General features: G+C 36.8%; 2 protein-coding genes and 1 long non-coding RNA gene across 8 annotated transcripts in view; 2 read left to right on the top strand and 1 right to left on the bottom strand.

The window, feature by feature from the left end:
• The first annotated feature begins 1,105 nt into the window (after nucleotides 1-1,105).
• On the top strand, nucleotides 1,106-20,887 carry LOC607038 (bile acid receptor-like). 6 transcript variants are annotated; one of them, XM_038561848.1, is made up of 12 exons: nucleotides 1,109-1,368; nucleotides 1,502-1,703; nucleotides 7,254-7,364; nucleotides 9,867-10,229; nucleotides 11,981-12,121; nucleotides 13,668-13,807; nucleotides 13,899-14,003; nucleotides 14,138-14,237; nucleotides 15,253-15,375; nucleotides 17,074-17,199; nucleotides 17,353-17,466; nucleotides 19,725-20,887. In XM_038561848.1, the coding sequence occupies exons 3-12, from the start codon at nucleotides 7,301-7,303 to the stop codon at nucleotides 19,922-19,924; spliced, it is 1,476 nt and encodes a 491-aa protein (XP_038417776.1). In that variant the 5' UTR covers nucleotides 1,109-1,368; nucleotides 1,502-1,703; nucleotides 7,254-7,300; the 3' UTR covers nucleotides 19,925-20,887. The 6 variants fall into 6 exon arrangements, with proteins under 6 accessions (XP_038417779.1, XP_038417780.1, XP_038417776.1 ...); XM_038561851.1 differs by having other exon boundaries at nucleotides 1,106-1,703; nucleotides 13,668-13,804; XM_038561847.1 differs by having other exon boundaries at nucleotides 1,109-1,703.
• Nucleotides 14,368-23,229, bottom strand: LOC119869678. Its single transcript, XR_005372613.1, has 3 exons — nucleotides 23,113-23,229; nucleotides 22,429-22,845; nucleotides 14,368-15,369 (listed from the first exon to the last, which is right to left on the bottom strand). It is a non-coding gene; the product is annotated as an uncharacterized LOC119869678 (long non-coding RNA).
• The window catches only part of SYCP1 (synaptonemal complex protein 1), a 109,781-nt gene continuing 109,026 nt past the window's right edge, over nucleotides 22,643-23,397 (top strand). Inside the window, exon 1 of the mRNA XM_038561854.1 lies at nucleotides 22,643-22,910. The gene's annotated coding sequence lies outside the window, so the exon portion shown is untranslated. The remainder of the gene's footprint in view (nucleotides 22,911-23,397) is intronic.

A 23,397-nucleotide genomic window follows, 5' to 3' on the forward strand; every position in this document is an offset into this window, starting at 1 on the left:
TTTAAAAATGTGTTTTTTTAAGAAACAAATGTTCCTGGTAAATATTTAGAAGTTAAGCATTGCTTTTAAAACACATCAAGTACTGTATGTTTGTTTTGCTATATTTCATTGTAAGGTTTCTACTAGTCACTTCTTTTAAGACATAATTTGGAGCCTGTTTTTTGAATATTTTAGAATCAAATAAATGAATTAGAATTTTGGAACTCTTATTTTTTGGTTCACTGATTAAAATTCACAGACACAGCGTCTGTTATTTTAAAAAATAAAACTCATGTGACGTGACTTGTAGATTTTCTCATGAATTCTTCCCAGTAGTAGATAAGAACCCTTGAAGAATTCAGCATCAATATAGTAGCTGTGAAGCCAGAAACATGATATGGACTGAGATCAGATGCCAAGAAAGATAGAAAAGTGTTTCCTGTGCCACTAATGCAAAAGTAGAACTGGGAGGACAGAGACTAGAGCCTAGAGCCTAGAGTCCTGTAAAATAGGTGAGTCAGAGGAAGTGTGACTAGTAGAGAATTGGAGTTTAGTGGTGGAATGCATTTGTAACCTTGCCTCTGTAGAAATGCTTTCCAGGGGTGAGACTATGAGCCTGGTATCCAACAAACTTTATGTAAATGATATTAAAAATTATAGTGAACTTATATATATATCCTGTTCAACTGCTTGCATTTTCATGGAGGTTTACTTCTGCTACTAACTAGCTATAAGAACTTGAACATGGTTATCTATCTGTGTTGCAGTTTTTCTGAGCCAAAAAATTAAGAGGGTTGGACTAGGTGACTTATACACATATGATGTACCAGTCTGAATTATTATTCACATTTCTAAGTGGATTAACACCTTTTTTGGGTAGGTAATGCGGCAATAAACTTCAAGTTGAATTGTTATAACACCTGTATTAGTAGAGTTTGAATTAATGAGGGGTTTTCCTTTTCTGTGCATATTGCTTAGGAGTTTCTAGAGAGCCAGTGTTTTGCAACCAAAATGGAAGAATGTCAAATTTAATCAAGAAAACAAAATATTTATTAAGTAAACAATAAAGAACTCTGGGAGAGTGTGACCTGAAGGTCCCAAGGACCTCTATCCCTGATGATCTGGTTATTATTTGATTTATGTCAAATAATAACTGCCCTTGTTTTGACCCAAGAGAGGACTGTGTGGGAAGTTTGTCTCTGAGATAGAGCTGAAGAGTTGCTCTGCAGAGTGTCTGGAGCCTAAGTGTACGCAGAGTGCCCCCCTCTCGGCTCCTTGATAAATAGGGGAAAAGGTCCAGTTTGCTCCAGCTGGAAAATTGAAGTCGTCGTTAAATCTCTCTATACTTGATTTGTGAAGAAAACGACAGTCTTGTAATATCATTCAACTGTGAGTATTTTGTCTTCTCTCAAAAACCAAAATTTTATAATTTTATGCTGTGTCAAATATGAATGTTAATTTTTTGGCAATTGAGACTATTCTTAAACTCTAAGATGTTAAAGGTATTTTTGGACTTCTTTAGTTTCCACCATTGTTAATTTAGCTTCTGCAAAGTGAATAAGCCAATTGTTGTTACTACCATACTCAAGCTATAAAAAGCATTTGCCCCTTGAAAAAAGGAAATCTAAGTGGATTACACAGTGGTTTGGTTTTCCCTGAAGAATGACAAGGCAATTTTGGACTGTAGTTGGACTTCAGGACATTTGGACATTTGATGTAATAATGTAAGTTGATTCATAGTGATATTTACTCTTACATTTTAAAAATGAAACTAGTTTTCAATCAAGAACTTATTCTTAAAATTTTATTTTTTGAAAATTATTTATTTTATTTTTTTAGGTTATATGTGAATTCAAGGCAACTTGAAATAAATATGTTCTGATAAAGGTGTGTTTAGGGGATTACACTTCTATTCCAAATGCTAATTATAAAAATTCTTCCAAATTAGGTAAATAGATGCAAAATATATTTCTATATCTCTGGAGATATATATTAATTTCATAGTCTTGAATTTTCTAAATGTATAGTCTGATTTCTCTATTTTTCTTAAGCTGTGGAAATTACTTGCAATAATATTAATTAAATACCTTTTTCATTTAAAACTATATATAGAATTGTATGATTCCATTTATATGAATAGGCAAATACATTAGAAACACAGAAAGTGGATTGGTGGTTGCTAGGGATGGGAGGGTGGGTAGAGAATGGGGAGTGACTGCTTATGGGCGTGGGATTTCATTTTGCAGTAATAATAATGCTCTGGAATTAGATGGTGGTTATAGTTGCATACTCTGTGAATATTCTAAAAACCAAGAAATGTACATTTTAAAAGAGTGAATTTTATGTTATGTAAATTGCATTTCAATAAAACTATATAATAAAACTCTATGTGAAGATTTCAGACTGTAAAATCCTCCCAGTATTCTAAGGTTAAAGGACAGATTTGTATAAAGGAATCAAGAAGCCTTAATTTGTGCTGTTATTCAAATATATCCTTTTCATTTTCAATTTCCTTGGTTCCAATAAGCTCAGAGAATTTTGACTCAAAGAAGCTCTGCTATGAAAAACTTGTTTATAATTATGCATCATAGAGCACTATCATTCGTTTTTTAAAGTAGAGGCTACTCATGAAAACTGAAATGTTTTTCTTGTGAAGCCATCTACTTTTCAGTTATATTAATTTTATGCAATGCATTATTCATGATTCAAGTGACATATATTGCAAGAGTAAAAATGTAAAAATAGTAAAATTCTTTTAACATGTAGAAATAGTTCTCAGGAGTCCATATGTTTTTCCTGTTAATGTTCCAGCTATATGAAGATTTACTAAGCATAATTTCTAGTTAAGGCAGGGGAGAAGCAAATTCATTTCTGCAATTAAGCATCTCTTCAGTAAAATAGCTATTGTAATCTATGAAAACTATAGCTTTTTAATATAATTAAATTTTTAATGAAAAAAATACAGACTTTGCCCATGCCAAATTGATCTTCTTGATAAAAGCTCCTCTCTTAACTGAGTTATTTTTGTTTTTAAATAAATATTTACTAGGAAAGATAACAAAACAGGATCACTTCAGGCCTATTGTAACTTTTTTCTTTAATAAGATAGGAAGTTTTTTTTTTTTTTTTAAATTTTTATTTATTTACTTATGATAGTCACAGAGAGAGAGAGAGAGAGAGGCAGAGACACAGGCAGAGGGAGAAGCAGGCTCCATGCATCGGGAGCCTGATATGGGATTCGATCCCGGGTCTCCAGGATCACGCCCTGGGCCAAAGGCAGGCGCCAAACCGCTGCGCCACCCAGGGATCCCAGGAAGTTTTTGATTATATACCTCCCTCTATGCTATTTATAATCTACTTAAGTGTTCTTAAACTAATTGTATGAATAGTTTATTTCTGAAGATTTTGTTTTATTATGCATACATAATACTTCTATTAAATATCTAAAAGCTCAAGAACATCTAATTGGTGAAAAATTTTATGTAGAAAATAACACAGTATTACTATGAACTTATAAAAGAGATTAATAATTCATATTTTAAAAGGCATATTTGTAATCAAAAGCTTATTTATGTATATGTCCCATGTATGCCCTGGATAACTAGTCCATAAAAAAAGGTCTGCTATGGGGTGCTGGCTGGCTTAGTTGGAAGAGCATGCCACTTTTGATTTCGGGGTCGTGGGTTGAACCCCACTTTGGGTGTAGAGATTACTTAAATAAATCTTTTGGGTGTTTACTTACCAGTATTGGAAGGACTTGGTTTCACAACATTGTTATTTACAATTTGAATCCTGATTGTGGCTCACTACAGGATCACTTATAAGTCACTATAAGATACCTACGGTGTGTCTTTGTCAGGGTATCATCAATTTTGTTTTAGTGAGCTACCTATGTTCATTCTAAATTATTTTTCTTTTTTTTAAAGTATAATACTGTCGATTTTTTTTAAATTTATGATAGTCACACACACACAGAGAGAGAGAGAGAGAGAGAGAGAGAGAGAGAGAGGAGAGACACAGGCAGAGGGAGAAGCAGGCTCCATGCACCGGGAGCCCGACGTGGGATTCGATTCCGGGTCTCCAGGATCGCGCCCTGGGCCAAAGGCAGGCGCCAAACCGCTGCGCCACCCGGGGATCCCCATTCTAAATTATTTTTCAAACTCTCAGCAAAGTCTCTAAGTAATACCAAATACTTAATAATTTTCAGTCCTCTTAAGATATTCAATATTATTTGAAGCCTAAGGGTAGTAAGTGCAGCCATTTTAGAAGAAGGGTGAATAACAACTTCAAGTTTTCACATAGTTTTCTAAAATCTAACTGACGCTCAAAAGAGAAGTTTGGAAAGAACTGAACAGGACCATTGCTACAAAGTATCACACAAATTAAATGGATAGCATTCAGAATTATTTTTTCTATGAAGAGTCAACTGACCTGTTGCAATATAGATATAGAAGTGTAGGGGATCCCTGAGTGGCGCAGCGGTTTGGCGCCTGCCTTTGGCCCAGGGCGCGATCCTGGAGACCCGGGATCGAATCCCACGTCGGGCTCCCGGTGCATGGAGCCTGCTTCTCCCTCTGCCTATGTCTCTGCCTCTCTCTCTCTCTCTCTGTGTGACTATCATAAATAAATAAAAGTTAGAAAAGAAACAGAAGTGTAGACTGATTGATTTTATTGATTTTAGTCGTGACTTTTCAAGGAAAACTTCATATTGAAGTTTTGCTTATTTGGGGGCGCTGCTTTTGCTTCATCTCTTCCATCCAGTGCTCATTCTATAGGACTGGTGCTATGTTGTCAGAAGACGGAGATTTAAGCACTTTTAAAGGAACATTACATATGGGTGCCTTGGTGGCTCAGTGTTTGAGCATCTGCCTTTGGCTCAGGTTGTGATCCCAGGGTCCTGGGATTGAGTCCTGCATTGGGCTCCCTGCAGGAAGCCTGCTTCTCCCTCTGCCTGTGTCTCTGCCTCTCTCTGTCTCTCATGAAGAAAATCTTAAAAAAAAAAAAAAAAAAGATAAAGGAACAAACATTCTATTAGATGATAAAAGGGAAAAATTTCAGAGATAGTACTATTTAAATCATCTTCATGGATATGGAAACCTCAGCCACGAAGCCCTCACATGAATAATAAATCAAAGAAAAAGGTTTTTCAATTAATCTCAGAGGCTAAGAAGTTTGTCACATAAATTTTTTGCATTATTTAAAACCCATTTTCTTTCTTTTTTAGGATTCTTTTTAAGGGTGAAAATAGTCTTTATCTTTAATAGAAAGGATAAAGCTATAAAAGACGATGGAATCTAGAGTGATCTTCAGTTTCTTAAACTGTGATTTCCTGTTTAAGTTAATTCAAATTTTTGGAGTTCCTTTCTAGGAAATAAAAATAAATAGCTTTTCCTGTTAAGGGATAGTCTTAGATTTTGAATAATCTTTTCTCATAATAGCTTATGATTTTTAGGCTTTACCTTTTTAAAAATTTTTTAAATTTAAATTCAGTTTAGTTAATATATACTGTATTATTAGTTTTAGGTGTAGAACTTAGTGATTCCTCAGTTGCCTATAACATCCAATGCTCACTAAGTGCCCTCCTTAATGCCCATCACCCAGTTACCCCATCCCCCCACCCACCTCCCCTCTAGCAACCCTGTTTGTTTTCTATAGTTGAGAGTCTCTAATGGTTTGCCTCCCTGTTTTCATCTTATTTTTCTTTCCCTTTCCCTATGTTCACTTATTTCGCTTAGTATAATACTCTCTAGTTCCATCCACATCATTGCAAATGGCAAGATTTCATTCTTTTTGATGGCTGAGTAATATTCCATTGTACATACACCACATATTCTTTATTCATTCATCTGGTGATGGACATCTGGGCTCTTCCCATATTTTGGCTATTGTGGATGTTGCTGCTATATACTTTGGGGTTCATGTGCCCCTTCAGATCACTATGTTTGTATCCTTTGGATAAATATCTAGTAGTGCAATTGCTGGGTTACAGGATCGTTCTATTTTTAACTTTTTGAGGAACCTCCATAGTCTTTTCCAGGGTGTCTGCATCACTTTGTATTCCCACCAGCAGTGTAAGAAGGTTCCCCTTTCTCTTCATCCTCGCCAACATCTGTTGTTTCCTGAGTGGTTCATTTTAGTTTTTAGGCTTTATTATTAAAAATAAAACACTTTTTCCAGTAACCCACAAACTTTATTTATTTATTTATTTATTTATTTATTTATTTATTTATGATTTTATTTATTGAGACACACACACACAGAGAGAGAGTGAGAGAGAGAGAGGGAGGCAGGGACACAGGCAGAGGGAGAAGCAGGCTCCATGCAGGGAACCCGATGTGGGACTCGATCCCGGATCTCCAGGATCACACCCTGGGCTACAGGCGGCGCTAAACTGCTGTGCCACTGGGGCTGCCCCCATAAACTTTTTTAAATAGAAAAATAAAATTTATTTAGTCAAGCAGGATCAAAATTAATGTTCCAGGGTTTAGGGCTATGAAAAATATTTAGAGAGGACTTAGATTAAAACAAGTGCTATGAAAGCGATTTTTTCCTATTCCTTAATTTCCTTCATGAAAAAAGTCTAATTTTTCTTCTTAATTCACCTAAATTTGAACACTGAGATCTTGAAATTATTAGAATAGCAATTATGAGGGATGCCTGGGTGGCTCAGGGTTGAGCATCTGCTTTTGGCTCAGGTTGTGACCCTGGGGTCCTGGGATCAAGTCCTGCATTGGGCTCCCTGCAGGGAGCCTGCTTCTCCCTGTGTTTGTGTCTCTGACTCTCTCATGAATAAATAAATAAAATCTAAAAAAAAAAAGAATAGCAATTATGAGAATCAGTTATTAAGACAAGAACTTCTGGGTTTTACATGCATTAACTAAACTCTCCCAGCAATTTTGCTACAGGTTTTTAATTATTTTTCTTTCACAAATGACGAAACTAAGGTTTAAGGAGATTTACTGAATAACCCATAAATAAGTGGTGAAAGCAGTGTATGAAGCCTAACATGAAAGCTTGGTACACTTTCAAAAGCCACCTTGATTATTACCAAGAATTACTGAGTTATTTGTAAAGAGCTGAGGAATAAGAAACTGGCAGAACTAATAATTTGGTGTGTAGAGATACAAAAATATTTTTCCAGTTAAAGGATAAATATGTCTAATGTATAGATTCTACTAAACTATTTTTCAAAAATAGTATTTTACTTTTTATAAAATCATGCTGATTTGATAGTCATACTTTTAAATAGCTTACAAAAATTTTGTTTCCTTTAGTTCTATTTCAGCATTCACTGATGAATAAGTGAGAATTGGAGCAGAGAATGGCAAATACTTATGTCACTACATCTGATGGGTACTGTCTTGCTGAACCAGTGCAGTACTATGGTATGTAACAAAAAGCTATAGTATTAATAAACACTACAGTGTTTTTTTTTAATTTTTTTTTAATTTTTATTTATTTGTGATAGTCACACACACAGAGAGAGAGAATGAGGCAGAGACACAGGCAGAGGGAGAAGCAGGCTCCATGCACCGGGAGCCTGACGTGGGATTCGATCCCGGGTCTCCAGGATCGCGCCCTGGGCCAAAGGCAGGCGCCAAACCGCTGCGCCACCCAGGGATCCCCACTACAGTGTTAATAAAACACTTTTGGTGTGACATTATGGTTAATTACAGAGTTTTTTAAAAGAGAAATTAACAAGTACATCAATGATTTTACATTATTTCCTATTAGAGGAATTAAAATAAAAAAACAATAAAAGAATATAATTAATTACAAAAAAATCAGTAATACTACAATGTTGTAAGCCAGGATCAGATGTAAAGAGGGAAATGCATGATAGCTTAAAATTGTATTTAATTTTTAAAATTTGAATTAACATGCAAATTAGAAGTTATTTTAGGGCTAGTTGAAGCTAGATCACAAGCAATTTAGTAAATGTGGCTCAGAGTAGCTATTAAGTATCCTTGAAATTTTCATCTTACTGTAAGATTTCTAGCAAAGGGAACAAAATAGAAACAATGCAGGATACAATAGGAATTTTCTCTGAAAAGACTAAGGCAATAAGATAAATTTATTTTTAAATGCAGTTTTCTTTTAGAGTGAAGGTTAGGGTTAGGGTCTCCATTCTAATTTCCATGCCAATGGAAAATCAGTTAGTATTCTCCATGCAGTCTTTTGACACTCATTCAAGAAGGGCCCTCATCTTTAAAAAAAGTTATTGTTTTTACTGATAGCCTTTCTTTTTTATATTAGGCTGTCATTAATATTTATTCAACAGTTACCGTTAGACTGAAGGCTGTAAGTTTGCAAGTGATTTATGTGAGTTAATAAAAATTATACTGTTTACCAATCTTGGTGGTAGAATTTTGAGGTTAAAAGTAAGTTTAATCACCTCAGTATCAGGAAAAGTATGAATATTACTAGTTACAGATATAGAGCAACTCAGTATTTCTGGGTCCTTTTGGAGCCAATTTTCTGAATTTAGATTTAGAAATTTTCCTGAAAGCAGGTGCAGCCCGGGTGGTTCAGTGGTTTAATGCTGCCTTTGGCCCAGGGCCTGATCCTGGAGAACCAGGGTCAAGTCCCACATCGGGCTCCCTGCATGGAGCCTGCTTCTCCCTCTGCCTGTGTCTCTGCCTCTCTCTCTGTGTCTCTCATGAACAAATAAATCTTAAAAAAAAAAAAAAAGAAAGAAAGAAAGAGGTTTTCCTGAAAGCAGAAAGTAAGTTTAAATTTTTGGTGCCTGGGTGGCTCAGTCCAGTTAAGCAGCCAGCTCTTGATTTTGGTTGAGGGCAAGATCTTAGAGTCTGGGAATCAAGCCCTGTATCAGGCTCCTTGGTCAGTGGAGAATCTGCCCAAAGACTCTCTCTCTCCTTCTGCCCTTCCCCCAGTTGGGGCATGCACTCTCTCATTCTCTCTCCCTGAAATAAATAAATACATCTCAAAAAAGAAAGTAAGTTGGTGTTGGGAGCTTCTGATAATTATAATAATGATATTCATTAAGCATCATTTTATATATTATATATGCTTTTGCATACCCTATTTTGTTTCATCCTTATAGTAACCTAGTGAGGTAGGTGAATTTATCTCCAGATAATTGCTGGTTAGAATTGATAGTCAACAAAACACAAAAGAAACTAGTAATTTAAATCAGGTCTACAAATGGCAAAGGAGAATGTTAAGGTATATTAAATGCAGAGTCCAAAAGAAAACTTTTTTTTTTTTTTGCTTGAAATAACGAGGTAGTTGGTAAAACTGTATTTTAGTTTGCTTTTTTTGGGGGGAGTGGGATAATTTACTAATTTATCTCTTTTACCGACCTGACTGTACTGCAAACAGTTGTATCCACACAAGGGAAATGCAAAAGATGGGGAGACCCTTCTTTCTTTTCAAACCATGGGAAATAATGCATTTCTATTTAAGAAAGGAGACTGGAGGGGCAGCCCCGGGGGGCTCAGTGGTTTAGCGTCTGCCTTCGGCCCAGGGCGTGATCCTGGAGTCCCAGAATTGAGTCCCACGTCGGGCTCCCTGCATGGAGCCTGCTTCTCCCTCTGCCTGTGTCTCTGCCTCTCTGTCTCTCTCTCTCTGGCTCTCATGAATAAATAAAATCTTAAAAAAAAAAAAATGAAAGGAGACTGGATTGTTATGCAGGCCATTAGCTGCCCTTTCTCTCAGCTCCTGAGCAACCTCTGCATACCACGGGGATGGCAGTACTCCTGATGCATTGCAATTCAGTTTACTACCTCCTTCTCATGCTGGACAGCAAGTCCCTGGGATGTAGTGGACATGTGGTACTCACTGTTGAGCATAAAACTCTTTGACATTTGAAAACAATTATGAAATTTTGATTTTTACCATTTGGTTTTTTTTTATGGTAAAAATAGATATTCTGCCAGAGCAAATCAATTATCAGCTGCACGACACTGATTTTCAAGAATCACCTTATTGCCAGTATTCTACTGTCCAGTTTCCGTCAGCTCTACAGACCCAATCTTTACAAAGTCACTTCAGCTCTTATAGCTTGGATCCACAGTTCAGTGGTGGAGAATGTGGATTTGGTTCCTATGAATTAAGCAAACCCACCTTTGTGGTTGACCATGATGCTGAAGATGGATACTCTGGAATTAAAAGGTCCAGCCTAACGCATTCTTCTATTCGGCTTAAGCGACAGGAAGAACTCTGTGTAGTTTGTGGTGATAAAGCATCAGGATATCATTATAATGCGCTTACTTGTGAAGGTTGCAAAGGTAAGGATAAAGTTAAAACTGAAGTCCTAGTGTTCTCTGAAGAGTCATGAAATTTTAGGCATGTAAGAATACTCTTACTTTTTAAAGTGTGAAAAATAAAACCGGGGAGAGCCATTGATACCTTTAAAGGTAATCTGTGTCATAAAAGACATGAAAATGGAATGTAATAAAGTTTTGATTTGGTTTTATTTTTGATGAAAAACTTACATTTAAATATAAAATAAAAAAATAAATATAAAATCTAACATTTATACATAGAAGCTATGTTCTTAGATGAATCTGATATTGAAATAGAAAATGATTTTTAGGGGTGCCTGGGTGGCTCAGTCAGTTGGGCAACTGGCTCTTGGTTTCAGCTCAGGTTGTGACCTTGGATGGTGGGATTGTGCCCTGAGTGGGGCTCTGCACTTGGCTCAGAGTCTGTTTGTCCCTGCCCCATGCATATGCCAGGGCGCTTGCTCTGTCTCAAGTAAGTAAGTAAGTAAGTATGTAAATAAATCTTTTTAAAAAATGATTCAAAAAATATCTAAACATTAACTATTATATCTTCTCATGTGGTTGATATAATTCATACATTATAAGGGAATTTGAATTAAATGACTTCTATGATTCTATTTTAATTTCTTTGAATGCTTTTTTTGAAAACAAATGGGGGGTTTGCAAGTGAAGATCATCATTGACAATGAAGTTTTCAGAGTGAAATAGTCCTCGATGAAGTTTTGAAACACTTCTGCATTGTTTTTGTTTACAAATGCAATGTTGGGACAGAACCTGGAAATGATTAGGCTGATGCAGCACTTGGTAAACAGGTCTGTTGGAAGTTCAGGGTGAACATTTACTGTTAGAATTTCATAACTCACCGGTCACAAAGAATAGCCAAATGAAGACTGTGGAAAATGAGGTACCAGCTTCATGAATAGAATAACTGGGCAAATATTTGCTTACTCTTAAAATGCAAGGCCTTGCCGTTAAAGCTAGGTAGAAGAGGAGGCATAGTTCTGGAAAACCTAGGCCGAGCTTTCTATTCCCTTTGATGAATCTAATGCATGAAACTCTCACTCTCTACAGAAAAAGGCATCACAGGTCTGTATGGGGGCATTGACAAAGCTTATCAACTTTACTGCTTGGAATAGATTAAGGAAGATACAGGGATTGTTGCATTGGAATGGGTAATGAAAGAGGAGTTGGGAAGGGGGACTGCTATGGAAGGATTTAGGAAGAGAAAGAAAATATAAACACCTCTACCAAAACACACATACACATAACACAGCCTATTCAATGTCTCAGACCAAATAACCAAAAAATATTTTCTCATCCTTGGGAGTGCTAAGAAAGGAAGGAGGATAGAGGAGTAAGTTTTGAAGTGGAAATATGAGGAGAGAAGAAGAGAGATTTTCCTTCTAGTTTTACATGACCATATATTCTTTCAAGTGCATCTTGAAAGATGCTTCATGGAATCTTGGCATTCTGTACAATAGAGTCGTAAAAATGCTTTTAGATGATATAACCATAATAAAATAGAAAGTTATCGTAATGTGATGGAACTATTTAAAGATGTGATTATTGAAAGGAACAATCTTGGGATTAGAAGATATCAATCATGAGGTAATATAAATGTATATTAAACCAATTCTTATTGATGGAAAAAAACATTTTATTGAAATAATTTATTTTTATTACTTTACTAGGAAGGTAGTAAAAACTGAAAAGATCTAAAGTAAAATTTTAAAAATAATTTTTTTTGTCATTAGGTTTTTTTCGACGTAGCATTACCAAAAATGCAGTATATCATTGCAAGAATGGTGGCCACTGTGAAATGGACATGTACATGCGTAGGAAATGTCAAGAGTGCAGACTGAAAAAGTGTAAGGCAGTGGGAATGTTGGCAGAATGTAAGTGTTATTTATTGACTCTGGGGGTTCTTTTTTGGGGGGATTTTACTTTTTCTTACTTTATTGACAACATAATGCATTTTTCAAGTTATCAATTTGAACATTAACATTTTGTCTAGATTTAAGCTATTTTTCTACCAACTGATAGATTAGGATAACTGGTAACCAATCTAGGTAATTATTTCCATAAACCCTATTCTATACTGTACTGCTTTAATTTTGGCAATACTAGTATGTTCGTCTTCATTGGAAATCCTTGAATTTTCATATTTACTTAAAGTTACGTATCTGTAAAGAGCAGAATTTTAAATTAGTAGTTCCCCTTCTTTGGTCTTATATTTTTAGCAGCCTACATGATAACTAGGTATGTAGAGCCTACTAACTCATCATAGGTGTCAAAACCCAACTCAACAGGCAGAAGGGTACCTTGGTTAAGTTCCTTCTACATTCACAATACTTTTAGCTTATACATTACATGATGTCTTGTAATCGTCAGAGTAGTACCAAGATTTTGGCATTATTTCCTCAATTCCTCCTATTTTCCAGGGCCCAAAATGTCATGGTGATTTCAAAATTCATTTTTCTTAATAAGGTACTATTAGTGTTATCTTTTCATATCTAAGCTAGCCTGGTACAAACTCTTACTATCTTGCACTTATACTATTATATTAATTTCATGGTTATTTCTTCATTATCTCTTTTTAGTTCAATCCACCTCCAACTGCTATGATAATATTCTTTAATTTTTATTACACTATACTCCTGTTAAACAAACACCAGTGCAATGTTGTTTATATTATATGCTTATTTTAATAAAATCAAAGCTCTTTCAAGTTTTTGACCTGAAAGGATTCCTATTCTTTAAAATTCTGGAGTCAGGGCTGCCTGACTAGCTAGCTCAGTTGGTGGACTATGTGACTTTTGATTTCAAGGGTTGTGAATTTGAGCCCCATATTGGGGATAGAGATTACTTAAAAATCTTTTAAAAAAATTTCAGGATTGGAGTAGATCTTAAGATTATCCTATCCAACCAGACTGAATCCTTTACTTTATCCCTGTCTGAGACTGCTCAGGCTGCCATAACAAATGCCATTGTCTTGTCTTATTAGGAAAAAATTGACTTAGCTCATTTAACAAAATCACAAAATATTCTCTTGACCTTATATAAAAATCAAAGAAAAAAAGCTCATAGATAAGGTAGTTGAACTGTTATATCAATTGATATTTTATGTCATTTCCAAGATATACTTTATATGGAAATTTATCTAATATAAAAAGGTCTAAATGTATGATTTGGAGTTGCAAAATTGATTTTCAACTTATATTTAGGATGACTGTGTACTTTTAGGTAGAGGGTACTTATGGAAGGAAAAGGAGAAAGTAATGTAGTAAATTTAACTGCTGTGTACATATGTGCCAAAAATGAAATGTTCTTCATGAAAAGACAAGTCTATGATTATACGTGTATACAGTATAAGACAACTTACATCAAATCCTATGTTATTTGCCATACCTAAAACATTTTATATGAATTGTAATATCACAGGTTTGCTCACAGAAATCCAATGCAAATCAAAGAGACTTCGAAAGAACTTTAAACAGAAGAACAGTTTTTACTCTAGCATCAAAGTGGAAGAGGAAGGAGTAGACAAGCTTGTATCATCCACCACTAGATCTGGAAAAGTGGCAAGACTCACAAAATTTCTCGTTTCTTTAATGATGACATGTTTTGCTTAATAATAATTCATTATAGTTTTTCCCTTATGTTTTCTCATAGATTAAGGAGAGCGTGGAACTAACTCAAGAGGAACATCAGCTCATTAATAACATTGTGGCTGCTCATCAAAAATATACAATTCCTTTGGAGGAAACAAAGAAATTTGTATGTGTTAATCACAAGAAATAATTTATAGCTAATTATGTTAGAAAATAAGAGCATAAACATGAAAGTTAAAGATTTAAACAGTTAGTTGAAAGAAATAAAATATGTTAATCTTATTTCTTTTTGTTGGCTAGCTGCAGAAGTATGCAAATCCTGAACTGAGCTTTTTGCGACTCTCAGAGACAGTGGTTCTACACCTACAGGGGTTAATAGATTTTACCAAGGAACTCCCAGGTAATCACTTTACCTTTGGAAAAAAAAGTAATTTAATATTTAATTTTTAAAAAGTTCCCTGTTTTATTTTTTAAAGGTTTTATTTATTCATTCATTCATGAGAGACACACACACAGAGAGGCAGAGACACAGGCAGAGGGAGAAGCAGGCTCCATGTAGGGAGCCCGACTCAGGACTCGATCCCGGGTCTCGAGGATCACACCCTGGGCTGAAGGCGGCACTAAACCGCTGAGCCACCCGGGCTGCCCCCGCAAAGAAGTTCCCTGTTTTAAAGAACCGGGACATTTTAGGAAAACAAAAACCTCTATTTTTCTACCAAATCTGCTTCCAAATGCAAAAACATATTCATTTTGTCTGCTTTAAATAATCAGGTGTGGGGGTGGTGCTTTTGTGGCTCAGTTGGTTAAGCATCCCACTCTTGATTTCCGCTCAGGTCATGATCTCAGATCGTGAGTTCTAGCCCTACTATCCCTCTACCTCTGCGCCTCCCTCCTCTTCTGCACTCTCTCTCTCTAAAAACAAAACAAAGCAAAAACAATCAGGTGGTTGAAAATATAAATATTTAAAAATATTAAATGACCCTAAAGATGTAGAGCAAGACAAATGATGATTGTTATCTTTTAATGTTTCGAAATAAACTTTTTGTTTTTTATATAAAATATGAAATAAAATTGCCTGTACAATATGAAAAAATAAAGCTACAGTTGGCCAAAATAGAACTATTTACATGTAGATAACTCACTGTAAAAATAAATTCTTTGAGGCTAAACTGTGTTTCATTTGCTCTTATTAAATCTCATATTAAAGTATTACAAGTTCTGATGAAAGTGCTCCAAAATACTACCACGTGGAATCAAGAATTTTGTTCAGATTTGAAGTTACAAATAGTGATTATTCTAGGGAAACATATAGGATTCTATTATAACTAAATGAATAATTAAAAATATTAAATCATACACCTGAACATTTTCTTTTCATTATTGATTTCAAACAACTATGTGATCTTTTCTTCAAGGATTTGAAAATTTGACAATTGAGGACCAGACTGCATTACGCAAAGGATCAAAAACTGAAGTGATGTTCCTTCATGGGGCCCAACTTTACAGTCAGAAACAATGTCTTTCATCAGCTTCTGAAAGTAAAAAAGGCCAATCAATTCAATCTTAATGTTAACAGTTACTATAAAATATGGCAATAAATTACACATTATTTTTTAATTATATTTTTGTTTTTCTAGTGTAGTTATGAATAAGCACTTCATAGTAGTTTTTCCAATTCATTGGTCTAGCTTTTAAGCTGCTTTTCTTTTCTTTTATATTATTTTTATTTATTTTTAATAAATTTATTTTTTATTGGTGTTCAACTTGCCAACATATAGAATAACACCCAGTGCTCATCCCGTCAAGAGCTCACCTCAGTGCCCATCACCCAATCACCCCCCGCCCACCTCCCCTTCCACCACCCCTAGTTCGTTTCCCAGAGTTAGGAGTCTCTCATGTTCTGTCTCCCTTTCTGATATTTCCCACTCATTTTTTCTCCTTTCCCCTTTATTCCCTTTCACTATTTTTTATATTCCCCAAATGAATGAGACCATATAATGTTTGTCCTTCTCTGATTGACTTATTTCACTCAGCAGAATACCCTCCAGTTCCATCCACGTCGAAGCAAATGGTGGGTATTTGTAGTTTCTAATGGCTGAGTAATATTCCATTGTATACATAGACCACATCTTCTTTTTTAATAAATTTATTTTTTATTGGTGTTCAATTTGCCAACATACAGAATAACACCCAGTTCTCATCCTGTCAAGTGCCCCCGTCAGTGCCCGTCACCCATTCACCCCCACCCCCGCCCTCCTCCCCTTCCACCACCCCTAGTTCGTTTCCCAGAGTTAGGAGTCTTTATGTTCTGTCTCCTTTTCTGATATTTCCTACCCGTTTCTTCTCCCTTCCCCTCTATTCCCTTTCACTATTATTTATATTCCCCAAATGAATGAGAACATATAATGTTTGTCCTTCTCCGATTGACTTATTTCACTCAGCATAATACCCTCCAGTTCCATCCACGTCGAAGCAAATGGTGGGTATTTGTCATTTCTAATGGCTGAGTAATATTCCATTGTATCCATAAACCACATCTTCTTTATCCATTCATCTTTCGATGGACACCGAGGCTCCTTCCACAGTTTGGCTATTGCGGACATTGCTGCTATATACATTGGGGTGCAGGTGTCCCGGCGTTTCATTGCATCTGTATCTTTGGGGTAAATCCCCAACAGTGCAATTGCTGGGTCATAGGGCAGATCTATTTTTAACTCTTTGAGGAACCTCCACACAGTTTTCCAGAGTGGCTGCACCAGTTCACATTCCACCAATAGTGCAAGAGGGTTCCCCTTTCTCCACATCCTCTCCAACATTTGTGGTTTCCTGCCTTGTTAATTTTCCCCATTCTCTCTGGTGTGAAGTGGTATCTCATTGTGGTTTTGATTTGTATTTCCCTGATGGCAAGTGATGTGGAGCATTTTCTCATGTGCTTGTTGGCCATGTCTATGTCTTCCTCTGTGAGATTTCTGTTCGTGTCTTTTGCTGCTTTTCTTTTAAAGAAAACCTTTTTTTTTAAAAAAATTATGGCATCATGGAAAGCATATTTTTGCAGTTTTCTACACAAAATTTATATAAAATATGAACTATTAATTTCAGTTCATGTTTCAGTAATAAAAATTATAAAGCTACCATTTGTTGGGAATATTTCCTGTCTAAAAGATTAGAGAGATTGAATTTACTATCAGTATAAAGTTTTTTTAAAAATCAGACTTTATGTTTTTCCCTGTTACTAGGTACTATGAGAATAGCAGATCATTCAGATCATTCACTGAATTTTCATAATCAGAGTGATAATAGAAATGTTATTTATTCTGTGGAAACATTTCACAATGAAGACTGTCTTCCTACTACACTGACTGGTAATATTTACATACAATACAAAATATTATATTGGATGGAAAATATTGGCCAGATACAATGTTTCATTATTCTGCTTTGAGAAAAAGATTATAACGGTAATATGATTCTGCACTATAGTCTGATGAAAATACATTTAACATTAATCTTTTCAGGTATTGCTGAAGAATTTATTACTACACTGTTTTACTTCTATAGAAGAATGAGTGAACTTAATATTACTAATATTGAATATGCTCTGCTTGCGGCAACAACCGTGTTTTTTTCAGGTAAAAAAACCATTCAGAAATAAAAATTTGGGTTAAGTTTGGCAATCAAATCATGACGTCTGTGGTTATTATTCACTGATGCCAAATATAACAATTTAGTTTCATCAAAATTTTCTCTGAGAGAATTCTCTTCAGTTTATGAACATGCTGTAATTTCTTGCATTAAAAAAAAATGCCTTCTTGACTTCTAATCCCTTTCAGCTATTTTCCCCATTTCTCTGTTCTACTCTACAGAATTTTTTTATAGTTGTCTATACTCCCCCCTTTATTTCTCCCATTTATTCCTGAACCCACTGCAGCCATATTTTGTTCCCTTCTTTCCACTCCACCACAATTTGTCCAAGATCTTCAGTAATCTGGCATTGCTGATTATTTTTTTTACAGTGGTCAATCTTAGTTCTCATTGTACTTGGCCCATCAGCTTCATGTGACAGAGCAAAAAATTCCTTCTTTCTTGGAAAACTTTCATCCCTTGGCTTCTGTTGATCACTCCCTCCTGCTAGACATTTCCCCCCACCCCTTGATTTCCAGGACATCGCATGCTCTTGATTTTCCTCCTCAGTGGCTGCTTTTTCCAACCCCTTTGTTAGTTCCTCCTCATCTCCCACACAGATAAATGTTAAGGGTGTCCTAGGGTTCAGTTCTTTTTTCTTCTACACTTGATCCCTTTGAAATTTCATCCCATCTCATGGCTTTAAACATAATCTATATATTGACAACTCCCAAAGTTATATACCACATTGAACTGCTCTCCTAAGCTCCACTAAATAGCTTACTCAAGATTTCAACTTGTAGTAGGCATATCAAATTTAACATGTCCCAAGGTGAACTCTCGATCTGTCCCCTGAACTCCTATAATATTCCTCCGTCTTTACTAAACGGAATCTCCATCCTTCAAGTTGCACAAGCCAAAATTTGTGAAGTCATCCTTCACTACTTTCTCTTATGCTCTATCAAATAGGCAACACCTCCTGTTAGCTCTAGCCTCAAAATATATTCAGAACTCAACCACTTCTTACTCTGTCCCTGCTACCTTAATTCAAACTAGTATCCTTTTTTGCTTTCCTGTTTCTGTCCTTGCCTCCCTAGAGTCTATTCTCCATATAGTAGTCAGTTTTCCTTTATTATTTTTATTTTTTAAAAAGATTTTATTTTTTCATGAGAGACACAGAGAGAGAGAGAGAGAGGCAGAGACAAAGGCAGAGGCAGAAGCAGGCTCCATGCAGGGAGCCCAATGTGGGACTTGATCCCGGGTCTCCAGGATCATGCCCTGGGCTGAAGGCAGGTGCTAAACTGCTGAGCCACCCAGGGATCCCCCCAGTTATTCCTTTAAAACATAATCCAGATCATTTCATTTCTCTGCTCATAACCCTTTCATGGCTTCCTGTTCTACACAGATTAAAGCTGAATTCTTCCCATTATTGCCTACTCCTGTTCCTTTTGCTTACACCACCACCGCCACATTACTTTTGAAACATGTATTACTTGAAAATGTCAAGCAGGTTCCTGCCACAGGTTGTATTGTGTTGGACAAATATGTTTGGAAAGCTCTTTCCCCAGATAGCTACATGCCTCTCTCCTTCATCTCAGATCTCTGTTAAATGTCACATTACCTCTGATTATCCTTTTAAAAATAGCTACTGCCCTTCTACCCTAAATTCTTATTCCTTTCTCTGTTTATTTTTGTCCATAACACTTATATTGTCATATTATATTTTTATTTAAAATGTGAATATATCTCTTCTCACCGACTCCTCCCAAAGTCAGGATATAAGCTTAAAAAGGGCAGGAAATTGTGTCTGTTATGCTCACTGCTGTATCTCCACCACAATGCCTGGATAGATAATTGCTGCTTAACCATTAAGAAATTCTTGGTTGGTTCTTCTGTTTTATATCTAGGTTCTTAAGAAGCTTGCCTTTTGCTTACTATCGATCTTGAGGAAATTAATCTTTTTAAGTTTCAAGTAAGCTTGAAACTTGCTCTTATATTCCTACAACCACTTACTGACCCTTCTCTTCTCTGCATCTTATGAAGCTCGTCTGAGAAAAAGTGGTAATAGTAGAACTTAACTCATAGCATACTATGAAGATTAAATAAGGCATTGCATGAAATAAGTTACTTAGCATAATATCTTGCATATATTAAGAGTTCAGCAAATATTTGCTCTTTTGATTATTTACAAACTGTACTGTTCTAAATTCATTATTTTCTACCACTTTCCAGTATTCATTAAGATATATATGATGATGTTTTTCAGATCGTCCACACCTTAAAAATAAGCGACATGTGGAAAATTTACAAGAACCAATTTTACACATTTTGTACAAATATTCAAAAATTTATCATCCGGAAGACCTACAACATTTTGCTCATCTCATAGGGAGGCTCACTGAACTGAGAACGCTGAATCACAACTACTCAGAAATACTTAGCACTTGGAAAGCAAAGGATCCCTAATTGGCTAGTTTACTCTTGGAGAAATGGAATTTGTATTCACATTGCTGAAATTTTAGAATGTTGTTGTGGTTTGCCTTAAAACTTTCTAAATCTAGATTATTTACTCTATCATCATAGGATAACTGCTTTGAAAAACAAACCGGATTGCTAGGTTTGTTATAGCAATATATCACCATAAAATGGACTTTATCAGTGCTCATCAAGTTTTGTGAAATATAGGACCAACCACTAGAGGGACATCTAGGATTCTCTTCAAGATTTGACTCAAAGAAGCAATGATTGTTACTACATGGTTCCTTTAAATGGAAATAAAGCTAAATAGAGTTCTTACCTGAAGAAACTCTACTTTTTCTCTTTTACTAGAAAATTGAATGAAAACATATGGATTATAGACATGAGAAAGGCTATCTAGTGGAAACAACTGTAATCAGAATAAAGATAGTTTGTGAACCTCATTTAAATTAGGCCAGATTGATGGATGAAGAAATAACATTTGAACTTATTCCTGTTGGAATTTTATGAATTATTAAAGAGGAACAAAACTTTGTTCAACTCTTACCATTTTTTAATTTTTTTTAAGAAGAAATCTTTAAGTCCACATTCTAAAAATCTGTGATGGCGAGATATCGATAAAAGTGAAAATGACTAATCATTAAAATGTTTTCACATAAATTGGGAAATTTAGCACAATTCACTGGTTATTCTGCTAGACAATATTTGACGTTTTTGCCAATACCTTTTGTAGAAAAAGTGAAATCCTTAAAAACTGAAAACTTTCCACAAATATTTTAATCTTTGTAAGGATAGGAAGACTACTTAGTAAAAATAAATTTCATGTGAATTACATGAGATTGAGAAATTCTACGGTGGCACTATTGTTTTGGAAGACTGGTGTTAAGTAAAATATTATGAATTCAATACTACTAGTAGTAGCATTTTGGTTTTCAATAAAGCAGTTGGTTTTCAAAAGTTGTTTTTCAATTATAAAACTTAAAACTGGAATATTGAATTTATACCTCAACTTTAAAAAGATCTTATTTAAATGTATTAATTATTGCCCTCATGGGGTATCTTGGGCATAAACCTGGGATCATATCATCTCTCGGAATATTTTGTCTTTTTAAAGGTATCTAGACTCCTTAAACATAAAATGGAGGACTTAACTCGGATTATCTTTTCAGCTCAAAATCTTTTGTGTTTTATTTTATTTTATCTTTAAATTTTATTTATTTATTTATTTATTTATTTATTTATTTATTTATTTATTTCATGAGAGACACTCAGAGAGGCAGAAATACAGGGAGAGGGAGAAACAGGCTCCCTACGGGGAGCCCGATGCGGGACTTGATCCCAGGATCCCGGGATCATGACCTGAGCTGAAGGCAGATGCTCAACCGCTGAGCCACCCAGGCGTCTCCAGCTCAAGATCTTTTAAATTTTAGCATGAACCATGATGCGTCATAGATGAAATTTATACAACACAATTGGTTATATAAAAATAGTACTTAAGTCTTTTGGAAAAACATGTTATCTTACGTGGAGACGTGAGAAAACACTGTCAAATGTGTTCAAAATGGAACTCATTATCTTATTGCTCAACCTAGGTCTTTGGTACCAGAATATTTATCGTATTTACTCGCCCCAGCGTGGAGCCAAGCAGTCACCTTAGACTCTTTTCACTGCTTACTATTAAAAAGCCATCAAATCCAGTTTCACTTCTAAACATCTTTTACATTTTGAGGCCTCTTCTTCATCTCCACGCCACTACCAATGGCTCGGCTCCTCACAGCTAACCTAGCCTATTTTTTTTTTTTTAATTTTTTTTTTTATTTATTTATGATAGTCACACACAGAGAGAGAGAGAGAGAGAGAGAGAAAGAGAGAGAGAGAGGGTAGAGACACAGGCAGAGGGAGAAGCAGGCTCCATGCACCAGGAGCCCAACGTGGGATTCGATCCCGGGTCTCCAGGATCACGCCCTGGGCCAAAGGCAGGCGCCAAACCACTGCGCCACCCAGGGATCCCTAACCTAGCCTATTAAAACTGTCTCCCCCCACCCCGCCCGCCCCCCAAAAAAGTCTCCCTAAATAACTCCAGTCCCATATGCGTGCGTAACCCATTTTTCATACTACAAATCTTCTCAATTTGAGCTCACCCCCCTTTCTACTCGGAGCTCTTCAAGAGCCCCCATCCATGAAGGCTAAAACCCAAAAGCCCTGGCAAGACGTCGGACCCGCCAAGCGTGCAGCCTCAGCTCTTGGCGTTTTCCCACCAGGCCGCACTTCTCGGACGCTCCTGCTCCTCTCGCTCTCGCTCACGTCTACAGGGCCGCCGCCTACCTTCCCTCGGTCAGGAATTCCATCCTGCCCGCTCTTTCTCGCTCGTCACTCTCTTGTTTGGGGGGAAGCCCTAAGACATGCCTACCAGCTGGGTGCAGCCTCTCCTGACTCCCCAGGCCCCCTCCCGCGCCGCTTTCCCTGTGTCCTAACCACCCTTTCAAAATTACCTTTAAGTGATCACAAAACCTGGCTATCATCTTCTGCCCAACACTGTCCTCCCTAAGATTGAACTCTTGGACACCAGAAATGTTTTTCTTTTTTTTCTATTTTTTTTTTTTTTTTTTTAACTCTCCCCTCCAACCAATCGTAGTCCTGGCTAGCCTTCCTTGCATTCTCCGACGACAGCAGACGCTTACGGAACATTGACGCTAAAGAGAAACAGAACCCGTGCGAAGAAGCGATTGTGACCGCGTCGAGGAAAGTCTCGCGAGAGTCGGGAACCTGGCAAACCGTCACGAGCGACCGTTATTTAGCCGTTAAACCGTCGAGCACCGGGTCCTTCCTGGCTGGCCGCTGAGGTGGAGCGGTTTCCCGCCTTTTCCGAGGTTCGGAGGCAGAAGCTCGTAGTGATTCTTTCTGCTGACCTACGCGACACAGCAAGTAGTTCGCGTGGGCGCCGAGCCCACGGTTTCTCCCTGAATCTTGAGAGGTAAGCGCAGGCTTACGGAGTTCCGTTCTTGACGGAACCCGGAGCAGGGCGCGGTTTGGATTCCGCACCTGCGGCAGTAGGTGTCCCCGCCCCCAGCCCCCCTTCCCCCTCCCCCCTTCCCCCTTCCCACCAGCGCCTCCTAGGCAGCCCGCAGCTTTCTAAGAACCTGTGGTAGTGTTCCCGGCGGGCCGATACAACTTACTGGTGGAGCTAGGGCTTGCTTTGGGGGCTGCCACGGGGATGATGTCTGCGTTGGGAGTCGTCCGGCCCATCTAGGTCGCCAGCGTGGCCATTGGGGGTGGGGGATGCTGGGAACAACTGCGGGGGGGGTTTTACTTTGACAGCCCGGGGATGCGACGCTGCAGACTCACACTGTAGCAGAGGTTACACCAGCCCCTTTATATAGCATTTATTTATTATACAGACATCAATTTTTAAAATAAAGCATAGAGCGTGTATTAATGAAACCATGTGAAACTCTTCCCGC

This window comes from Canis lupus, chromosome 17 (genome assembly GCF_011100685.1).
Source record: "Canis lupus familiaris isolate Mischka breed German Shepherd chromosome 17, alternate assembly UU_Cfam_GSD_1.0, whole genome shotgun sequence".
NCBI lineage: Eukaryota > Metazoa > Chordata > Mammalia > Carnivora > Canidae > Canis > Canis lupus.